We start from the raw sequence: 21,714 nt of genomic DNA on the forward strand, positions 1-21,714 counted from the left end.
GTAAAAGCTTGGAATTACAACTTCTAACATTAAAAAAAATCAGGGTTAATGTGGGTCTTAATGTGGTGCAGTACTATCGTTTATTTTGCGACTCCAACCATGCTTCAGCCTGTAAGTGCTTAACTTCAACTTGCTGCCTAAAGTTTAGTAAGTAGAGATAGTTTTTTCAATCTACCTTACTGCCTGAGGTCATATTAGCTAACAACAGCTAGCTGGTAGGTGAAGTCATGTGCTGTTTAGTGCCATAAACGACCAAACGTTGAGAGTTTACATGAAAACATTGGTGTTGTAGTCATTTTCCTCCGTCAAGTGACTGAAGTCAGCGTCGGTCAAACAAGGAGCTCAACGTTTTGGAACCTGCCGCAGAAACGTGTGTGCGTACGACGCAGTGTGACGTAAGCGCGTTGGTGTTACGTAATACGTGTTAATTAACACTCGTGTAGCAGACCTCCCTCAGCTCGAAGCTCTCAGGCAAAACTTGTGTTTGCTCTTCTAGTCATTCTAAACCTGTCTAACCCTGTCACTAAATCTATATATTTACAACAAGCTGTAATTACTTTTTAGTGCCATGAAACGTCTGTTTTAATTATTTGTAAGTCGTTCAACTGGAGTTTTACAGGAAGACTTTCGATATTGGTTGTAAAATCAAAACAAATATGTGTATAAAAGCAGAAATGAAGAAAACAGGCAAATAGGTGTTGACATGTTTTTCAGAGCTAATTTTATTATCAATCATTAGTAATCAAGGGAGGTGATAATTATTTGGAAATATTACACATTTGAAGAAAAAATGTAAATCTTGGTGTAAAAATTTGGAATGCCACAAAATCCAGCACAAGACATATAGAATTTTGTTGATATTTTGCTTTACTTAAAAGACAACTTTCAATTGTTTATTCTATTGTGTTGACAGCAGGTTATTACTTGACGTGTAACCGACTAGATAGTGCTGTGGGTGTGGGTGGGATTTTGCATGAGGCTACAGAGTGCTGCAACAAAGCCTACGTAGGATAGTTTGAAAATGCTTATTTTCATGACAACTGGTTAAAAAATTCAACAGCACTCACAATGTATCTATACCAGTGCCAAATGCTGAATTCAACAGTCAGCCAGGCAGATAATTAGTCAACTCCCTTTGGTAAACATTGGTTTGGTTTCAAACATTATTCCTTTACTTTATTGCTTGTAATTACTGTGTAGGCACTGGATGTTCCATTAAAAACCTGAACAGATGTATTGTCAAAGTTTTTATTTTTTGTATTTTATATGTCAACAGCTGCATTATTTTTTAAAAGGACCAGATGTGGTTGTCAGTGTGATGCATCGTCCATGCACAGAGTTGGCTTCATTTTTGTAATCAGGACTTGAGGCCTCTGCTGTCACGTTGTGGTAATGATTGTTCGTCTTGTGAAAATGCTTCTACGTGTACACATCATTCTGTGCTGTATATAAAATCTGTTATTGTATGTGTGGAGATGCCAGGTGTCCAGATGAATCTGAACACAACAGGTGCTGCTGTTGACAGAAGGCTAATTTCGACCTTTGAGAAACGTCCTCCGTCACCTCCGGCTGATTTGGTCACAGCTTGAAACTGAAGAGAATGATCAATGCATGACTGTGATAAGTTATCATTCATTACCAGCCCGTGTCCTGCAGGAACCAGGTTACGGTGCTGCAGGAATGTATACATATGAGCATTTGTCTGTTTTTACAGCAGAAAAGAGACAATGAAGATTTGCTCTTGTTAATCAATGTACAAAGGACTGTGACTAAGCAGGAACCACATGTTCTGTGTAGTCTGCTTGTATCATAATGGAACCTTTTCATTCAGTACAGCCTTTTTGGTTAACCAAAGTTATTCTTTATGGTACAGTTTGTTCTGTAATCTTTTGTTTCCATTTTTTAGTCTGCAGCTATGACTGCCGTGTCTGTTCTTCTAATTGTTGTTATGCATCAGGCTAAAGAATGTCATCTGATAGCTTGTTATGATGGTTAAACTTTATAATTAGATACTGTGAAAATTATTCTTTCTCACAGTTGAATCTTTGTCAACCAAAGTGTCTGTGGCTCAGAGAATTTCTGTTGTTACAGAGCTGCAGAAATGAATGAATCCTATAATAATAATTTTGCTTAACAACTTCATCAGTTTATTCATGTGCTTCTAAATTTATGAACAATTGGTAAAATAATACAGAACTATATGTTATTATAGCAAAATTCCCATCATAAGATAATAACATTATAAATGAACATATGCAGTCTACATTTCTGTCATTTTGAAATAGAGGTGTTGCGATATACTAGTATCAGCGATAATCATGATGTGAAAAAAAAATTATTGAATTCATGTTAATATTACAGATATGTTGTAAATAGTAAGCGGCAGTAACTAACTGTCTACACCCCCCCACACCCGTGTTTTCACTGTCATTCATTTGAAAATGGACAAAACACATATTAAAGATGAATTTGACTGATAGCATTATTCTGTTGCAATTTTTAAATAGATATCGCAGTAATATCCTCTGTGAATCTTTTTGGCTGTGATAATTGTGTAGTGAGAAGCTGATATGGGTACAGCCTTATCTAGAAGTATTCATTAGACAGCTCAGAGCCTGTAGAGTCAGCTTTGTGGTTTGATAAAAGACTCGATAAAGCTACTTCGGCAAACTAGAGTGACAAAATATGTTGCATCATTCTTTGTGGGAGAGTGTGTAATCTGTAATACTTTTTCAGCTTCGCTGAATACAGGGACGAGGTGCTCAGTTTGTCCTACAAACCCTGTTTGTTCCGTCAGTTTCTGGACTTAGGTTTTTAATGAAGTATAAGGAACACTGATTTTGTCAGGAATTTAGAATTAATTAGTTAATGAATAATACCCTGGAAGTCTAAAGCTAAATATTTAACAAGAAAAACTCAGAGAGTGCAGTACTACACCAAGGCTGTTCATTCCCCTATATGGCATTGTCAGAAATGCAGCATATATATATATGTATGTATGTATGTATGTATGTATGTATGTATGTATGTATGTATGTATGTATGTATGTATGTATGTATGTATATATATATATATATATATTTTTTTTTTTTTTTTTTTTAAAGAAATGCAGTATGTTTATTAGTTATTATCAGAAATCACAGCAACATAGAACGTGGCCATTTAATATAGATTTACCCACAAACAAAATGATCTTGCGCTGAGCACAGGTGTGTATTATGCATGTGTACGTTATGTTCGGATACCGAATTGCATGACCTAAATATGTAGCGGGCGGCGGGAATTGATGGAACTCAGGAACACCCCTACAATATAATCAATTGTTTCTTGTATAATGTCAGGCGTATGAGTCCTGATAAGTCCTCAGCGGCGGATTTGTAGTAGGATCGCAATCATGTGATCGTCAGCAGGTAGCTGACGTAGTGTTCACTTGTTGTCATATTTACAGTGGCGCCATGTTGCTATCTGGCAATGATACAGAAATCTTTAACAAATCCATGGATCCAGACTATAAGCCGCATTGCTGCCAAAATCTAATCAGGTGGTCCTTGTGTCATTTCTGACCTTCCCTGAAAATTTCATCCAAAGCCATTTGAGTAATGTTGCGCACAGACAGAATAACAGACGGACAGACAAATGTACACTGATTGGCACATAACTCCGCCGTGTTCCTTGGCGGAGTAATAACTGAGTCACTGACAGATAACAATGTTCATGAAGCACAACACTATGCAACAGTGGATTCCTGCAAAATGCAAGCAGATGATTAACATACCAACAATTTATAGATCAAACACTGCACTAAACATTCTTGAAAATGTATTAAAATGATTTTCAGATTTAGACATATCGAATAAAGCAGGTGTGTTGACAATGGAAGGGTTTCTTCACTTCAAAACGGCATCCCACTGCTAAATGTTTAAAGCCTTTGACACACATTGTGAAGCACACAGTGACCATGTGGGAGTGTCTTTGTTACTCCATGTCTTTATTCACAGTGAGAAAACAATCATCATCAGTGGTAAACTAACAGTATGACATCTCAGATATTCACTGGGATGTTGTTAAATTACCCTTGTTTGAGGTACACGTCACATAAAAAGTTCAAGTGGCAATAGATTGTACAGAACATGAAAATTTTCTAAGTTTCAAAGAGAGTCAGGTTCACTTTAAGCAACTGCATTTAAATAAATTTTGTTCAACATCTCTAATAAATAATGTGTCTGTTTTACAGATTTAACTGTACAGTTAAAAGCTCTTTCACAGTATGATATCTCTTACAAAACATGTGCACTCAGTAGTGTTGCATAGTGCTCTGGGTGATTTCTTTTAAGGTAAACGTTCATTTTTCCTTCAACTTTCTGATCTCCAGTAAGGCCTGTGAAGACGAAGAAGAGGAAAATCTTCATGAGTTCAGAGAAAATTATGCCACAGATGAGCAAAATGATACTGGTGAATGTGAAATGTGATAGTAAATGGTTGAGCAATGTGAAAGCTCACCCAGTTTTTGAGCTGTTTTTCTGATCTTCTCCAGTGCTGACATCACATCTCCTCCCTCTGGTATGAGGACTTCTATCTCTCCCACATGATAGCCGAAGTCTGCTTGGTCCAGATCTATCTGCACCCCGTCCTCCTCTAAAGTGAATGACCGCCGCACTGTTGTAAACTCTGCAAAGCAAACCAGATTCATGTTGCTCAGCCAAGATTCTTCTCCCTCTGACGAGCTCGTCTCCGTCTCTCTGACCTCACATGAGTCTTTTATGACCTCTTTCACTCTCAGGTGGATTTCAGTCAGATCGGTTATCTCCTTGTATCGTGTACACAGCGCTGCCGCGTGAGATTGTACTCCACTCAGCTCTGTTGTCCCGTTGGACGTTGCTGTCGGGCACTTGAGCTCCCAGCATCCTTTGCGTTTCCTCAGCCACAAGTCTCTCAAAGTCAGGTCAAACTTTGGGGTGTCAAAATACTGGTCATGAAACTGTCTCTGGCCAGCACTAACTGCAGAAGAAAAGATAAGGGACGAAGACAGATCATTTTAAAAAGGGATAAATAAAATACTAACAAGGCTGATACAGATAATTAAACTTAATTATTAACACGAGACAGATGGCCAGAGTCGCCATAGTTACACAACAACCACAGCAATTAGTGTCATTAAATGTTGGAAGGGCCTTTCAGTGGCCATTTCTGAGCTGTCGTGGATCACAGCGTCAGCTAAACACACCCATGTGTGAATGTGTGGTGGATAAACACGTACCCCCCATCTCCTCCAGGGTTTTCAGGGTGTCAGCACTGCATAAAAATTTTCTCTCCACTTCCACACTCATCTGAAATAATGACATAGTAAGATTCATTCACTGGAAACCACTGTAAAACTGATAAATAGAATGGGGTCAGTTGTACATAATGAAATGGTCGTTTCAGTGGGAAAAAGGCTTAAATCAAGCGTAATATGAATAAATAATTGTTTTGTTTGCATTGATGTACACTATGGCTAAACAATTAATCGATTTCAAATTGATTTTAAAGTTTGAAACGATGCTATTAGTGAATCATAAAGGCCACAATTACAGGCATATGATATGCAGCAGGTCTGACTCACCGTTTAAACAGAAATTTATGTCATCATCATCATGTTTTAAAACCTTTACACTGTGAATATTGACCTGAAGCAGGACTTCAAATATGTATATCGCAATACAAATTGTGGACAACTATTGTTGAATTCAAGATTAAGTTTACTTTCTCCCCTATTCAAACTGACATCAGGCTTGATTAGACATTAAATGATTTACTGGTAGTTAAAATCATCTTTATTGACTTTCTATATGTTTATTAGGTTCAGCTTCTGAAACACTGCACTTAAATACAGTTTTTGCATTACTTTTACATCACATATGTACTTGCATTATAGAAAAAACTAGAACAAAGTGTAAAAAGTTAAAGAACCTCCAATTTAACCTGCACCAAAATCAAATGCAGTAATGCACCTGTATTACGGTCCAACTATACAATATTAACATGATGATAACACAGTAAGGACAGAACATCCCTTTGTTTTCCCTACTTTTACTAAGTGGAGTTCTCTTTTAAAGCAGTATTTTTACATTGTGGTAGTAGTAATTTTACCAAAGTAAAAGATCTGCTTACTCCTTACACCACTGCACAGAACCCATCTTATCTAAAAGCTACTAAGATTTTTAACTTGGGTTTGGTTTTGCTTCTTTGCATCATTTCATTTTTTGAAACCCTTTATCGTACCAATTGTGGAAATTGAGCTCCATTTCCAAAACACTTTAAATAAACTGCTGTACTTGTACATCACTTCAGTACTTGCAACACTACTGAAAAATACACAACTTAAATTACATCCAGTGTCACCTACTATAAAATTAAAGTGTGTTTTGCAAACTGATGCACCAGCAAACCCATTTTTATTAAACAATATTAATACAGTACAATAAGATAGGAATTTCTTTGGGTGTCTGTACTTTCACTTAGTTTTTTTCTTGTAAAATACTATTTTTACAATGTGGTAAGTACTACTTTTACATAAGTAAATAACTGGATTACTTTCGCCAGCACTGCACTTAACCTATATTATCTGAAAGTCTGAGTGTTCGAGGATACATTTTATTACAAAATTTAAAAAATAGTTGAAAAATATCTCTTGATCTATTCATCTGCCATTACATTCATGCATTAAAGTCCTCAATGCAATATGATAGAACTGATCATGATGTTATTGTTAAATTAAAATGACAGCAGGTAGCTGAGTAACAATAAAAACATATTTTATTCTTTCATTGTAAGCTGCTGTAGTTAGATCAGCAAACACTAGATCATGGAGAGATTATTTTGTTTTTGTTTTCAGCAACACAGACAGCAGATGGGGTCTCATTAGTAGTTATTTATTTAGGGTATTGTGTTAATGGGCGACCTTTTTCCACCCACTAGATCCTTTATCTCTCCTCCTGTTCTATTTAAAGGATCAGTCATGTATTTTCAAGAGTCAACTGTACAAATAATTATAGCTATGTGACTCATATAAATAAGACTTTCACTAATTTAGGTGCACAGTTTAAGTCTAGGCAGCCTTTACTCACTGTGACATTAATGTGGCTGGGTGCAGTAAGAAAGTGGGGTGACCTGATTTTACCTAGAACATGGTGTCTCACGTGTTTTTATTCCCTTGTGCACTAAAATAACCCCCCAAAAAGGGAAATTATCAGGTTAAAATTTAACACTGCTAGACTCCTCTGTTTGAAGGTACACAGATCCTCAGCTTTGGGGTTGTTTTTGCTTTGTTGAATCATTAGATTTATTATATGTAAATGTTAAAACTGCTATTGTTTAGGGTGACCATATTTTGATTATCGCAAATCAGGACAATGAGACACTGAAATGATACTCGGAGTTTACTCAAAGATGCCTTATAATTTCAAAACATTTAAAGTATGCCTCCTCTGTATGTTATATGACCAAATACTGTCCATAATCACAGACACGAATTCAGAGAGGCTTCTCAGAGGATACTTAACATGCTTTATTATGACAAGTCTCAAAAATAACGAATGAAATAATGAAAATAATGATAGAAATAATGCCTCTTCTGTAAAGAAAAAAATTATAACTAAAAAATACCTCTGCTATATTAGCAATCCAACTTTAACAAAAATAGCTCTCACACACTTAAAAAACTAAGAATAATTAAAAAAAAAATAGTTCAATTTAGTGGCCCAATGAAAAACAATAAAAACCAGGACATTTTCATCACTTTGTAAAAAACAACCAGGACATTTGGTCACCCTACTATTGTTACACTAACTATATTACTGTAAAATAACACAGGACAGCTCCTGTAGCCATTCGCACCTGTCCTACAATCAGTTTAAAGTCCCTCAGCCCGACCTGCTGCTGCTGCTGCTGCTGCTGCTGCTGCTCAGACTCATGCGCGAACTCCAATACAAAATCACCAAAATGAACCACAGAGTGTTAAAAAATCCCCACAAACTCGGCGACCCGCACCTTCACGCACCTCGAAGTGTCAGACCCTTAAATCCAAACAAATCGGCGTCAGAAACCAAGCGACAGATCAATCCGTGTAGCCTGTGACGTGTGGTCAGCGAAGTTAATTTCTGCACAGGCGCAATGGGGGCCACCTATGAGCGCGTTCAGGAGCATCATCGGCCGCCCCAGTAACGCAGGGCCCCGTACAGATGGTGCAGTTTTAATCCGCTCCGCTTCATAAATATTTATCCCACATAGTCGACTGTTGATGTGCGCCACACCTATCATTTGATTGAAAACATGTCATGATTCGTGCGGGAAAAGGCGCAGAGTGGAGCCCATCTCTATTATTCAGCTTTAATTAAGTCGTCACACTCTTTGTGAGAATCCAACTTGGCAGAATGGGGACTCATTTATTATTCACCTTTAATGTGAAAATGAGGTTTCACCATTAAAGGGAGGGGGGATTCCGTGTAATCTAAGCATCCGATATGTTTTTTCCCATCGTTTCAATTTGTTTTTGATTATTGCTTCATGGGTGTTTGTGCATACATTAATAATCTGTAATGTCTGCGGGGTTACATAAGGGATTTGATAGCCGTGTCTGTCCCCTCTGAATGTCAGCAATCAGCCTTGGGGGGAGCTGTGGTCTGTTTACTAGAGGGAAGAGGGGAAGGAGAGAGGGATAGGGCGAATGAAGGGAGGGGGAGAACCGGAGAGAGAGGGAGCGAGAGAGAGAGAGAGCGAGAGAGAGAGAGGGAGAGAGAGAGAGAGAGAGAGAGAGAGAGAGAGAGAGAGAGAGGGAGGGAGGGAGGGCTGGCAAGAAAACTTTTCACTTCTGAGGAGCCACGGAGGAAGCGTGTGTGTGTGTGCGTGCTGGAGCGGCGACCATGCAGGTAAAAACGCATTAGCTAATTGCTCCGAACTTAATTAAACGGCCGTTCGGTTAATCGTGCTGATTTGGAGCGGGGAGAGTGGCCTGCGACTGGCAGAGGATCGAGCAAACGACGGATCGTGCCCCATACTAATCCGATCCCTTATAGAAATCCAACATTAAATCCCAAACTTTTTTCTGCCTCTCGCCTCTCTTTCGCCTCCTCTCCCTACACCACCCCCATCGTCGAGGCGACCGCGGCGCACGTACTCCGCTTCAAGTAGCTTTTTCGCGTCTAATTCTTTCGCCAATTACGGCTCAAAGCTGTTAAAACGATAGTTTAAATGGCCATGTGTTGCACGGCGAGTGTTTAACGTATGGATTCGAGCGCTAGGACGCGTCAAAAGGGGGTCTGCTGGGCGGCGAGGGAGGAGGGGGTGCGAGTGTTTCTAACACATCTGTAAACGGAGCCCACGTTCATTAATTAAATGGCTTTAGTCCGGCTAGGCCTCAATTTGCGCTGTTGAGCAGCAGGCGGCGGGCGGTGCAACACTACATGCCCGATTGGCAGCCCACAATCAGAGGGGCAAGGAAATAACTCGAGGCCGAGGTTTTGGATGTGAAGCCTGGTAAGTGTATTTTCTATCCGGGGTGAAGTGGATCGGTGTATCCGAGCCGTGCTCCCACCTGGCCCGGCCAGAGTTTTGTCGGGAGTGGAGAGCCGCCAGTTGGAGACAGTTTGAGTAGCCGTTAATTATCTCTGCCTGCTAACAGGCTAGCTAGCAAAGTGACACGACTGTTAATAGCTCAAGCCCTTTTGTTTATTAATTTAATGATCGCCTAGCCCTAGCTGAGAGCCACGGACGGGGTTGTGCTGACGACTGCCCTGTCTTTTGCAGTTTCAGAGAAGTATGGATATCACTGCGGGGTTATTTTCAGTAAACTAACAGCTAACCAGCATTTCCAGAAACACCACTGTAATGCGACGTTACGGGGGGGCTTCTCAACCTAGCCTGCTAGCTAATTGATTCGTCTCTGGTCGGCATAGCTAATTAGACTGCTCGTTAATTAGCCAGCTATGGACAAGAAGACGTCAATCTACTTGTATCTTGGCTTTTAATTATAAAACTCGTGACGGGGAGCTTTTAAACAGGATATACACCGCAGATACAGTCTCGTCGGAATATTATCTGGTCATATTACCCTGCTAGCTTGCTAATTGGCATGACGAGGAAGTGAGGACGGTCGCTGTGTTGGTATTTCTCCTCATGGGCATGATTTGCTTTCATTACTGCATCTTTGGTGCACGAATGCTTGCAGAAAAATACGACAAAGCTGTGTGGTAAAATTGAGAGTAGTGGTGTGTTTGGTTTCCCGTTTACCTGCATGAGAATGGCAGTTTTGTCATCACGCATGTTGTGCTAATGCAGCATGATCTCAGAATATATGTAATATATTGGCCACGTGTTCCTTGTATCTGTCAAAACTGGTGGAAAATGAGTGGTTGGAGTGACAATGTAGTCGTTGTGGATTGTCAGGCAGTGCATGTTATGGTTTGCTTGGAGTGTTGCTCAGTGTAGTCTGCCTTTAGTGCAGTTTGTGTGTGCTTGTGATGTCAGATCATTTTGTTGATCATTATGAGGTGTGATACAATTGATCTTTTGTCTAGAAGCCACTTTCCTTTTACGTCAGTGCAGTGTAAAATCTGCTGCACACAGACGCTTTTTTACATTACAAAGGTGCCATTTGAGCAATTGCATAATTGTGTTATTTGATAGTCATTGCAGACAAAATAATGGGAACCTCCGGATAAAGCAGGTTGAAAACAAGCCTGAAATGGAACTCCACAGGCTTGTAAGATTATGATATTGACCCAGGATTACTTTGTTTAACTCAATTGAAGAGTATGACACCTGGCTCCTCATTGGTGGGTTCAAATTGTTAAGCGCAGCAATGCAGGTCACCCAGTTAAGGTGCATAACAAACAAGTAACAGTATACTTACATCTTGATTGGTGCAGCTCCCAGCTTGATGTCTTCCTACATCGCATTTCCATTTCTTTCTTTGTTCTATGCTAAACTTTACACCGCATTTCTGGTTTAAGAGAGGTTTAAGAGCAGACTTCTCTAACATGCGCTTTTGTTTGTTAGGAGGAGTCTGGAGAGACGGTGTGCAGTGAAAGGAATGGGGTGGCAGAGTGGTTGTGTCCCTTATGCCAAAAAGGCCAACCAGACAGATCTTCCCTGTCTCTACATCTCACAGAGCAACACAGCGTTCTTCCATCGTGTGTCGACAGACTGCTAGACATTGTAAGTGTGACATGGCAGCATGGGCGAGATACTGACTGTCGTAACCTTATGGCTGGATTTGCATGTTTTTTTTCCCCCACATTTGTTATTCAACTTTATTGGTACGACCGGATCACATTGTCATGAATTAATTATGCACGTAATGTGTAGAGAGTCCACTTGTTGCTGGATGATACACGGAGGTTAGACCAAAATTATTTAATCAAATCAATTTATTCAAATCCACAAGATCTTTTAATTTTGATTGTCCAGCCTTTGATGTAAATATTATGGTATATGAAAAGATATTCAATAGATGGGTGGATGCTTTTTCATTAATCCCCCACTTTGGTCCTACTTGAAAAAAACAAAAAACAAACACAAATAAGGCTAGTTTAATGTATGCGGTTTTAGTAAACCCAAATATTCATCATTTTTCATTCCCGTCTTCTACATTCCCTATGATTTTACTATTGAATCCCTTGGGTGGATGTTCGTCAAAGTTAATACCTTAGTGTCTTATTCAGCTGTTCTACCTGTCCTAAGAAAGAAAAATTGCAAAATAAAACAAAGAAATTCTTATGTTGAGATTCCCAAAAGCCTTAAAATAAGGTCTTACTTGTTTGGAAACTGTTTATGTAAAATCAACGAGAAAAATAGATTTCTTTCAGCACTAGCTGATAATTACACATTTGAATAGTGACTTTTGAATCCATTGGTTGCTGTTTTCATTGCTTGTTTGTGCAAAATTCCCTTTTTGCAGTCATCACTCTGTCGTTTTAATAGTTTAAATATGTCATCAATTTAAATTAGCCATTCACCAAGTGTCTCATTTCAAAAGTATTTGTTGAGTAGGCATCAAAGTAAGCACCTCAATGAATGAACTGCTTGTAATGAGCCTTGATAGCTTGGTAATGTGTTGTCTTAAGAAATAGAGAGAGTGTTATTGGTGGATAACTTGATCAAAGATGGCTGAATTTATGCCTGTAGGGTAGTTTGCAAATTAAAGGCTCGCCAGACTTGCTATGTGTAATATAACCACACATCATTGAGTCACGCCCAAATGTTGTGCCGCTCAAAAGCTACAGTATGGCATTCACCTCATCTGAAAGGAGCTGCTGCGGAGTTGAATTTGCTATAGAAATTGTGCTGACTCTCTCCTTTTCTCTTAACAGGCTGTTCTAAAACAGGCTGCCAGTGGACAAGAAGAGGACAAAGGTGCTCAAAAGTCCTCAGGTGAGACGATAAATACTTTTTAAAAATGTTTAAAGTCACAAGAATAATATCACAAAGATGATCACTATAATGCACCAGCTCATTTGTTTTATTGTAGCAACAATGATTGGATGTACAAACGGAGACATTTTTGAGACTTGATTTACCGCATCTGTTTGTGGTACTAAAATGCTGTTAAAACCGTATAAAGGCAGAAATCATCTCAGTGAGTAAGGTTTGAGATGGAATTAGAGAAATGCACTTAGAATGGAAAATTGCCCTTAATGTGGGCTGCACGGATACAGGTGGGTAAAATTGTTTCTGGCCACTCTTACAAATTACGTTCAGTGTGCAAATGTGCATCCCTGTTATCAGCTAATGCTCCATTTGCTAGAACATAAAAGTTAAATGTGTATTTATTTTATCAGATGCTGAATCTTCACCACTGAAGCACGCTGAAGACGTCAGTTTAGACCCCTGCCAATCTAGTGAGAGTACAGACGCTACCCAGACGCTTGGAGACAAAGAGATGGAGGAAGAGAGAATAATCGAACAGGAGGGAGGTGAAGCTGAGCCGGAGCCAGAAGAGGAGGGAAATCCACTCACCGGAGCCAAACAGCAAAATGCAACTGAAAACACAGAAATCCCAGACGCTGGTGAAAAGTCAGTTGGTAAAAATGGTGTGCCAGCTGAAAATAACACCCGCTCATTCAAATGCAATGCCTGTCTGGAAAGTTTTCCCAGTAGAACTGCCTTGAGTGTTCATTACAACTCTGCATCCCACATTCAGAGAATGACAACAGGCTCCGCAAAGCAAGGTCCAGAAAGTAAGCCCCAAGCTCCATCAGTTCACGTCCTGTCTCGGCCATATATTTCCAACAAACCCTACCAGTGTGCTGTGTGTCGAGTCTCTTACAATCATGCCATCACCCTCGAGAGCCATATGAAATCTGTGCTGCACCAAACCCGCAGCAGAAACGCTGGAATTGCTGCACATGCTGCAAACAATGCAGCAGCTACTGCTAGTCTGAGAGGCAGCACCAGCTCTCCAAGCCCTGTAGTGACCACATCTGGAAGTGGAACCAGCCAGTTAGTTACATCCACCAACTGTGCTGCTCCCGGCACATTGATGGTGACTACTACAAAAGAAGGAGAGCAGATTTCAACCTCACAAGTGGCTCCCTCCCTCCTCACCTCCCCTGTGGCCTCCGCTCAGGCAGTCTCAGCCTTTCTCACCCTCCTTACATCAAGTCCCAACACGCTGTCACACTCCCTCCTCCCCTCCTTGTTTGCGGCTGGTGCTGCTCCTGGTGCCGCTGCACCTCAGCTCGTGCCTCAGCCCCAAATGGTCATGCCCTTGATCTTAAATGGGCTGCAAGCCCAAACTCAGCAGCACCAAGAGAACCAGCAAGGCCAGCTCCTCACCCAGTGTGTGCCATTCGTAGGTCTCAACACAGCCCAGCAAGCCCTCCTAACCCAAAGACTTAACAGCTTACAGAACCAGTGGCCCTCTGCAGGTGTCACAACAAACATACAGGCCTGCAACGAAGAGCAGACACAGACTGTAAAGAGTGACAGCGGACAAGAAAGGCTGGACAGAGATGAGACAGTTGAAGACAAGGGCTCAGATCAGGTCAAAGATGGGAATAACTGGTCTGCTGGGAAATCTAAGGACGAGAACAGTAAAGAATTTGTACAGAGTCCTAATATAGAAAGCAAAGTGAGGGTTGAGAATATTGAAGACAATGGGAAGCCACATGGAGATAGCACAACAGATGGAGACAGCTCAACTAATCAGTTGGACCTGGAAGGTGATAAAGCGGCTAGCCTGAATCTCTCTCCAGCGGGCACAGAGAAGAGCCTCCGCAATAACAACCTCTCGCCTTCTGCATCTGTGCCCAGCAACTCAAGCCTCAGTCCTGTAAATTTAAACCTTACCCTTAGCCCTGATTCTACTCCTCAAAAATCGCAATCAGGCACAAGCCCTTGTGGCTCTGTTGGCACCCCAAAATCCAGTCCGAGTACAAATGCCTTAACTAACAACCAAACTCGACTCCATTGTAATACAATGGGATCCTTTTATCCAGACCTTCCAGTGCTGTCAGAGTTCCAGTCAGAGGTTCTCTGGGCATTCTTTGAGTCGCGCAGTGAGGCTGATGCTGCGAGTCCTCCCCGTGAGGACTGCGAGGCGCTGGGCAGGGAGGTGGGTCTTTCTGAGGACGAGGTACGTAGGTGGCTGACCCAAGCCCGTCACGCCAAACAGAGACAGAGGGCGACAGAGTTACATCACCAGGTAGAATTTATGAGGCACAGCCAGGGTTCTGATAATGACTACGATGATGAGGAAAACTCCCTGATTATAGCAGAGGGTGAGGATGACGCTGAAGCTTCGGGTAGTCAGGCAATAGATCTGTCCAGTACAAGAGGAAAACGCAAACAGAGAGATTTGGGACGGGAGGGTCAGGGCGATTCCTGTCTCACATCTGACTCCGAAAATGAGGTTTACACCTCAGTCATTGTTTCTGATGAGGAAAGTCAGAATGGGTCTTTTAGGGAGGGGCCTGAAAGCCCTGCGAAAGATGAAGCACAGCGGGAGGTCCATGGTGATAAGGGGTCAGTTGGAGGAAAGGTATTGCGCTCCACAACTGTTTTTCTCTCTGACGCAGAGGATGAATATGAAGACGAGGAGGGTGGAGGTGGTCAGAGGGCCCAGAGGAAAAAACGAAAGAGGGAGTTTGAACGCGATGAGGTGGAGGTGAAGAAGGAGAGACAAGACCCAGATGTGGATCTAGAGTTGGAGGCTCAAGGAGATCCCCCAAGTTCACAGTCGCATGTTTTGGACCACCATGAGATTCCAACCAGTGCTCTCCACTCACTTCCATTATCCCTCGCTCCCTTTTCTACTCAATTTCTCAGCCCCTATGTCCTCTCTCTTACTCCTTCCATGGTTGGAGATGGGAGCAAAATACCCATCTTTCCCAACCCGCCAACCATCACACGCTTCTCCAGCTCTCTTCTCTCACAGTCTCTGTCCTCCCACAACCAAGCTTCTCACTACCTGTCCAATGGTGATGACTGTGAGTCCGCTTTGGATCTCAGCATGAGAAAAAACAACTCAAAATCCGCTTCTTCCTCATCTCTGGCTGACAAAATTGCGGCACAGAAGGGACAGTTGCTGGACGGGCTAGGCCTGAGGCCCACATCCAAAGGTCTGGTAGTCGTCCAGGTTAAGCCTGAACCTGTCACTGGCATGCCCTCTTCCAACATGAGTCTGGTCAACTGCAGTAATATGACAAAGTCTAGTATTTACATGAGGGCAGCAGAGAAAATGAACGCTACGCTATTGGAAAGAGAGCGAGAAAAGGAGCGGGAGAAGGAAAAAGAGAGGGAGCAGGACCAGCAGCAGAGGAAGTCCAAAGGAAAAAGATACCGAGATATGCGGCGTTCAAGGACCATCATTCAAGCTGAACAACTTGACATTCTGTATGGCTGCTATTTCAAAGACCCAAATCCTGGGAAACATGAGTTTGAACAGATTTCAGAGTGGGTCCACCTTCCAAAGAAGGTTGTTCAGATTTGGTTCCAGAACATGAGGGCGAGGGAAAGAAAAGGTGAGGTCCGATTCATCAGCGATGGCACCTTGGCTGCAGTTGGCAAACCCCTCATCAAATTCACTTGGCCTCTTTCCAAACCCATATTCTCCAACAAACCTGCTTCAAACAATACTGGGAGCAACACTGGGAGCATTACTACTGCTCCAATTGTGCGCACCCTCATAAAGACAGAAAGAGAGCCTGTAAAGGAGTTGGGCAAACCAGCCGTGGTGAAAAAAATAACTCCTGTTCCTATCAAACCCAAGGAGATAGTTTCCTCAACCACAGTGTCTCCTGTGAGCAGCAGTGCTTCTGCAGTGCCAAAGACCAAGCTTGAAACCACCAGCAACGTCACTATGGTTAAAGTTGCACCCAAAGTCAATACCCCTGTCCTTTTAGCACCACCCAAGGATCTCGTTCCCATCGCCCCACGACCGGCGCAGAAAAGAAAGCAGGACGAGGAGAGCGAGGAGGAAAAAACTGATGAAGAGAAAGACAATGAAAATGAGATGGGTCCTGGACCAGGGACCACAAACCGCATGGTGCCGAAGCTGCCCACAACCCCCATCAACAACAGGCCTGCAGCTTCAACGGTGGTGCCACAAAAACAGAACGGGCTGAACTACTGGACCCCCAAAGTCCCCATTAAGATCAACACTCTATCAAGAGAACAACTGGCTCTTCCCACGCACACAGCTCCTCGTACCATCCCCCCTCCTCCCACCCCTAGCATTGCACCAGTCAGCCCAAATACCCCCAGCTCTGCCAAAGTGGCCAGCCCCTCCACGCCGGTTGTAGCTAAATCAAGCCCAACAGAAAGCAGCTTTCTGCCCCACTCATCCAGTCGTAGGCCACGCACTCACTTGTCCTGCCTACAGCTGTCCATTCTGCAGTCGTGTTACGAGACCTGCGCCCACCCTAATGCCATGGAGTGCGAGGCAATTGGCACCGAGCTCAACCTGCCGCTCAAGGTGGTGCAGATCTGGTTCCAAAACACGAGAGCCAAGGAGAAGCGCTGGAGGCTGCAGCAGGAGAAAATGGTAAGCTGGCAGCTAGACAAGTCTGTCCTGAAAAATTACTCCATAGTAATACATTGGAAAGACATGGTGTAATCCACAGCAAGGTGGATCATTGAGAAAAATACTCTGGTACATAAAACATTGCTGCTTTTTCAAAATACATCAATTCATAACTGACAACAAAATATGCATTCAAGTTTTGTTGTACAAGTTAGGTTATAATGTGATTATACACACATCTGGTTTGTTGTATAGATATCATTATCTTAGTATTGATTTCAGCCATACTTTGCAGTTTGCACAAACAGTTCAGAAACTCATGGATAATGTAAAGTGACGGGTAATCTGACAAGTAAGTTTAGTGTTGCCATTTAGGAGCGCTACTATGAAACTCTCTGAACCCATACAATTTCTGTTACATTTTTACTCACTGTGGGCTCATTTTTGCATTGGATTAGAAAGTTCAGCACCTTCAACACAACCATTATTAGTAGTGAGAACCCGAAAATGTCTTCTGTGCAGTGTGACAGTTATAACACCACAAGTCATAAAATAGAAAACACTGAAGTTGAATTTGATTATTCATTTAAAAGAAAAAGTGGAGTCAGCATTTAAAACATTTTCCAAGTGTCCTCAGTTGTTATCAACATTGGGAAAAACAATGGCTCTACAGACTGTAGATAAATAACTTCTTACAGTTTAATTTGTTTCCATCCTCATCTCCTATGTGCTCTGCCTAAACACAACCTGCAGTTTAGCCAAAAAGTCTCAGAAATTCTGACTGTTGTCACAGTTGAGGTAGTAATAGCTTCTCTGTGGTGTACATAGAATTTATTTATACATTTTACAGAATTTGGTTAGAATTGTTAATTTTTTTTTAAAATGAAAAGTGTAGCAAAAAGGGGTTTTGTTTTTTCTCCTCTTTATGCTATAATTGCTGAAAAGTTAAAAATCTGATGATTTTTGATTGACTTTTATGTTTCCGTGGCATGCTTGCGTCTTTTTTACATTAAAAAAAAAAAAAAACACAAAGTAAGCACTCACCTGGCAGGTTTTGGGATTGAGTGGGTTAATAGCCTTCACTGGCCTTATATACTCTAAGAAACATAAAATTTGACAGTGTATATTAGTGTGACTTGCATGTATTTTTACCCGAGCATGTGAATTGCTCAATTTAGTATTGCTCAAACACATTGGGCGATCTATAAAAACATAAGAAGTGTGACTTAAATTACTACCACAAATAGAAACCTACTAAAATGCACCTGTAGCAGTCATGCACTTGCCTGGTTCAGTCTAAAATTAAGAATTCCGACTTCAGTGTATATGAAATTAAAGTTTTTCTCTCTCCCTCTCTCTGATTGTTTCTCTTCACTCCAACTCCCGATTCTCAGTCTCCTCTGTCAGGTGGGAAAGTGGACATGAGCTCAGGAAGCTACCTGCAGTACAATGCTCTCAAAGCCAATCGGCCCATCCTTCCTAAGCCTGTTCAGCTCACAGTTACTGAACCTCCATCTTCCCCAGTGGCGGGCCAGCCAGTGCCAAAGGAGACTCTGACGGGCCGCTGCGACGCCTGCAACGTCTCCTTTGAATCCCGGGCCGCGGCAAGGGCCCACGTCTTCTCCCCACGTCACTTGGCAACCCTGAGAACCACTAACTTTGGCCAGCCGACGGCGCTCGTCAACAAGAACGGGACCGGTAACAGCGGACCTGGCAGCGGTGCGCCGGGCTCTCTTTCCACTACTGTAACCAGCTCCGGTTCTGCAGGGGAGATCGTCGTCGAGTTGCCTGCAGCGACGGCCACCAGCAACAGTTAAAGACTCAGATCAGGATTGGTCTGCACACTGACTATTGTTGGACCCATTTGGGCTCCTCAGATTTTAATAAACAAATTTGAGCACTAATCCTCAAAAGCTAATATTCTTTAGTTTTTGACGCCGGCTCCCCCTGCACCCTCTATCGTTTGCTCTGCCTTCACTGACTCGATATCCATTAACTTGCAGAGTTCACCCGGAATCGAATACAACAGCAGACTCTTTCCATGCTGCTTGTCACTTAATCAGTTGCTGTCTGATAAGTGATAAAACCCTCTCAAGTTCCCCTCGATCCTCGCACACTTTATCCATACATTTTTGGTCCTAACCCTGTGGTTATGTATTACCTTACTTCTATGACCTTCCTTCCTAGAATTTGTAAAGGCACTCAACTTTCCATGCTTGAGCTGTTCTACCCTAAAGACTGATGCAAGTGTTTCCTTTTTGGCAGCGGCCGTGGCGGGCCCGGAAACACTTTTTGGGATAATAACATAAAATACTCACATTAATAACTCCCAGTTTGCTCCTGTGGAATTGTTTTTTTTTTTCATGCCTACTTTCACTTCAAGGGCAAAGATTGAATATAGTGTGACTGAACTGAACCATTGGGAGAGGAAGAACTGGTATTGTAAGTCACCTTTTTGTTTGCTACAGGAGTGTGATCTGAAGAGTGTTGTGTCTGCTCATTTGGGATATAAAAGAGGTACTTCAGAGAGAATAGAGCTGTTGAATTGTCCCCATTTCCACGTTCATAGTTTCACGACAATCCAAATAGACAGCGCAAAAAGAGGCTGAGGAAAGTAGAATCTTTAGCATACCGCACTTTGACACATTTTACATTGTTTGAAATGTTTTTAAGCATTCTAATGCAGGTGTCTTTTTATGGAAAGATACAATGATGCATGTCGGATGCCTTAAGTCACGTAAAAAAAAAGAAAAGATTTTTGCTAATCAAATGAAACGTGCTTTAGATGCGAGCGTAATAATTGTGCAAAAATCAAACCTGGGTATGTAAATGAAGAAGAGTTTCGTTCCAAAATGTTTTTACATCCATTTATTTGGTGGGGGCACATCTCTGAATGTTATATTCTATATCTAGAGCATAGCAAATCCTGCCTGTAAAGTTGTCAGCATTCTCTTGGCCAAGGACTGTATTCAGCTATCTTGCTTTTACATCAAATTTTTTTTGATGCTGTAAATTTCCCTCTTCCCCCAAATGTGTGTGTTATTTTGGAACGTAGCTCTTCAGGCCTGTTGGGAAAGATAAATGTTTTTACACCTACTGTAGGTGTGTTAGAAATATGACCGCCTTAAGAGGAAACACCACCAGGTATATAAATTCAAGCCCAGGTGATCCTCGTATAATATTGGTGAATTAATTTCACCCTCATCTGGCACGGAGGGTCAGACTGATTTCCTAAATTTTCTTTGCCATGAATACTGTGTATAAGACAGGAAAGTTAAGTACTCATTTTATTTAGTCCAGTATTTATACAAACAAAAATAGAAGCAATTAAAAACTGGCATAACGGATTTTTATTTAGGTCAAAAGCCAAACCTCTGGAAATGAGAGAACTGGGCTTAAAACGAGCTGTTTCCCATCCTTGTTTTTCCCTCATTTTGTTCAGTTTCAAAGCAGAGATAGTGATTCTGGTAATGTATGTGCTGTGAAATGAGATCTTATATCTGGAAACCATGACAAGGGAGACTGTTGGGTATTACTAGTTTCTTTAAGGGGCTAATATATACTCAAATCTAGGAAGCAAATTAGGAAAAAATAAAATGTGTTGACTGAGAGCTAATAAGATGGTGCTGTGTTGAAGGACACATAACATACTAAAGATGTTTTCCTTCAATTTAAGTTGTATATTAATGTTACTATTGATAGTTTTAACAAAATGCAAAACTAAAACATGAACTTTTTGTAAAGAAATATATTAAAAATAACTGATATTCCAAAGTAATCCTCCCTTTGCTTTCTGTCATTCAAAAACCAAAAAGCAATCTTTAGGTCGACAGAGAGCAGGAGAGGTGTTCGTAAAAATGCAAACTGTAAAGGACATCCCACGGCTTGACACTTGCACTAGTCCACAATTTTTGCACAAGCTACAGACGTTTCAAATGTACACAGTCATTACCACAACATTAAGGGTCGCTTGGCATGGTTTTGAAACAAGGAGGGAAGCAAATGTCCTTCGATGAGTAATAATTGGAAACTGTATCTTGTGTGTAAAGCAAGGACTGGAGTGCTTGAACCTCAAGACTGGGATTACACACACACGCACACACACACAGACACGGTGTTGCACTGTCCAAACTAGATACGTTTTTATGGAGATCTGCTTTTTATTCTCTTATGTTTCATTGTCACTTTGATTATCACTATTGTTATAACTGTACTACTACTTATACGATTTATTCTTACTACTCATCACTGTTTTTGATTATTATTGATCCATAATGGTTTTAAATGCCACCTCTCTGCTCAAAAAGAGTATGGTATTCCTATGAATATTGAACAATAATAGTGGCAGTGTTGTTATGACTTGTTAGATTTTTGATTAAGCTTATTTTTCCTCCTCACTTGTACCTGCCTTTTTTGTGTTTGGTCTCCATTATGCTTTCTTTGATATACAGAAAAAAAATAAAATCAGTTGAACAACAAAGTGTATCTGTCTGATTGTAACACAACTGGGACAATTGTTTTTTTGTGTCATGGAGGCTTAAATATTTTAATAGGACCATTGGATAATCAGATTTTTTTTTTTTTTTTTACCTAAGTAGTACTTTTAAACCATATATTGTATAGGATTTTTTCAAAGGTCACTGAGGTCACACTGGAGAAAACAAAATAAAAGACACTCAAATGTGCCTGGAATTAATTTGCTAAACAATTGGCC

General features: G+C 41.2%; 2 protein-coding genes across 4 annotated transcripts; one reads left to right on the forward strand and one right to left on the reverse strand.

Moving 5' to 3' along the window:
* Positions 1-3,968: 3,968 nt before the first annotated feature.
* thtpa (thiamine triphosphatase) lies at positions 3,969-8,142 on the reverse strand. 2 transcript variants are annotated; one of them, XM_023286609.3, is made up of 4 exons: positions 8,040-8,142; positions 5,259-5,328; positions 4,502-4,999; positions 3,969-4,379 (listed from the first exon to the last, which is right to left on the reverse strand). In XM_023286609.3, exons 2-4 carry the CDS (start codon positions 5,326-5,328, stop codon positions 4,279-4,281), a joined length of 669 nt encoding a protein of 222 aa, XP_023142377.1. In that variant the 5' UTR covers positions 8,040-8,142; the 3' UTR covers positions 3,969-4,278. The 2 variants fall into 2 exon arrangements, with proteins under 2 accessions (XP_023142377.1, XP_023142379.1); XM_023286611.3 differs by having other exon boundaries at positions 8,030-8,122.
* Positions 8,143-8,770: 628 nt separating this feature from the next.
* zfhx2 (zinc finger homeobox 2) lies at positions 8,771-21,480 on the forward strand. 2 transcript variants are annotated; one of them, XM_023286599.3, is made up of 5 exons: positions 8,771-8,907; positions 11,036-11,194; positions 12,349-12,409; positions 12,817-17,021; positions 18,395-21,480. In XM_023286599.3, exons 1-5 carry the CDS (start codon positions 8,902-8,904, stop codon positions 18,815-18,817), a joined length of 4,854 nt encoding a protein of 1,617 aa, XP_023142367.2. In that variant the 5' UTR covers positions 8,771-8,901; the 3' UTR covers positions 18,818-21,480. The 2 variants fall into 2 exon arrangements, with proteins under 2 accessions (XP_023142367.2, XP_035811482.2); XM_035955589.2 differs by lacking the exon at positions 11,036-11,194 and having other exon boundaries at positions 8,830-8,907.
* The last annotated feature ends 234 nt before the right edge of the window (positions 21,481-21,714 follow it).

This window comes from Amphiprion ocellaris, chromosome 22 (assembly GCF_022539595.1).
Source record: "Amphiprion ocellaris isolate individual 3 ecotype Okinawa chromosome 22, ASM2253959v1, whole genome shotgun sequence".
Taxonomy (NCBI): domain Eukaryota; kingdom Metazoa; phylum Chordata; class Actinopteri; family Pomacentridae; genus Amphiprion; species Amphiprion ocellaris.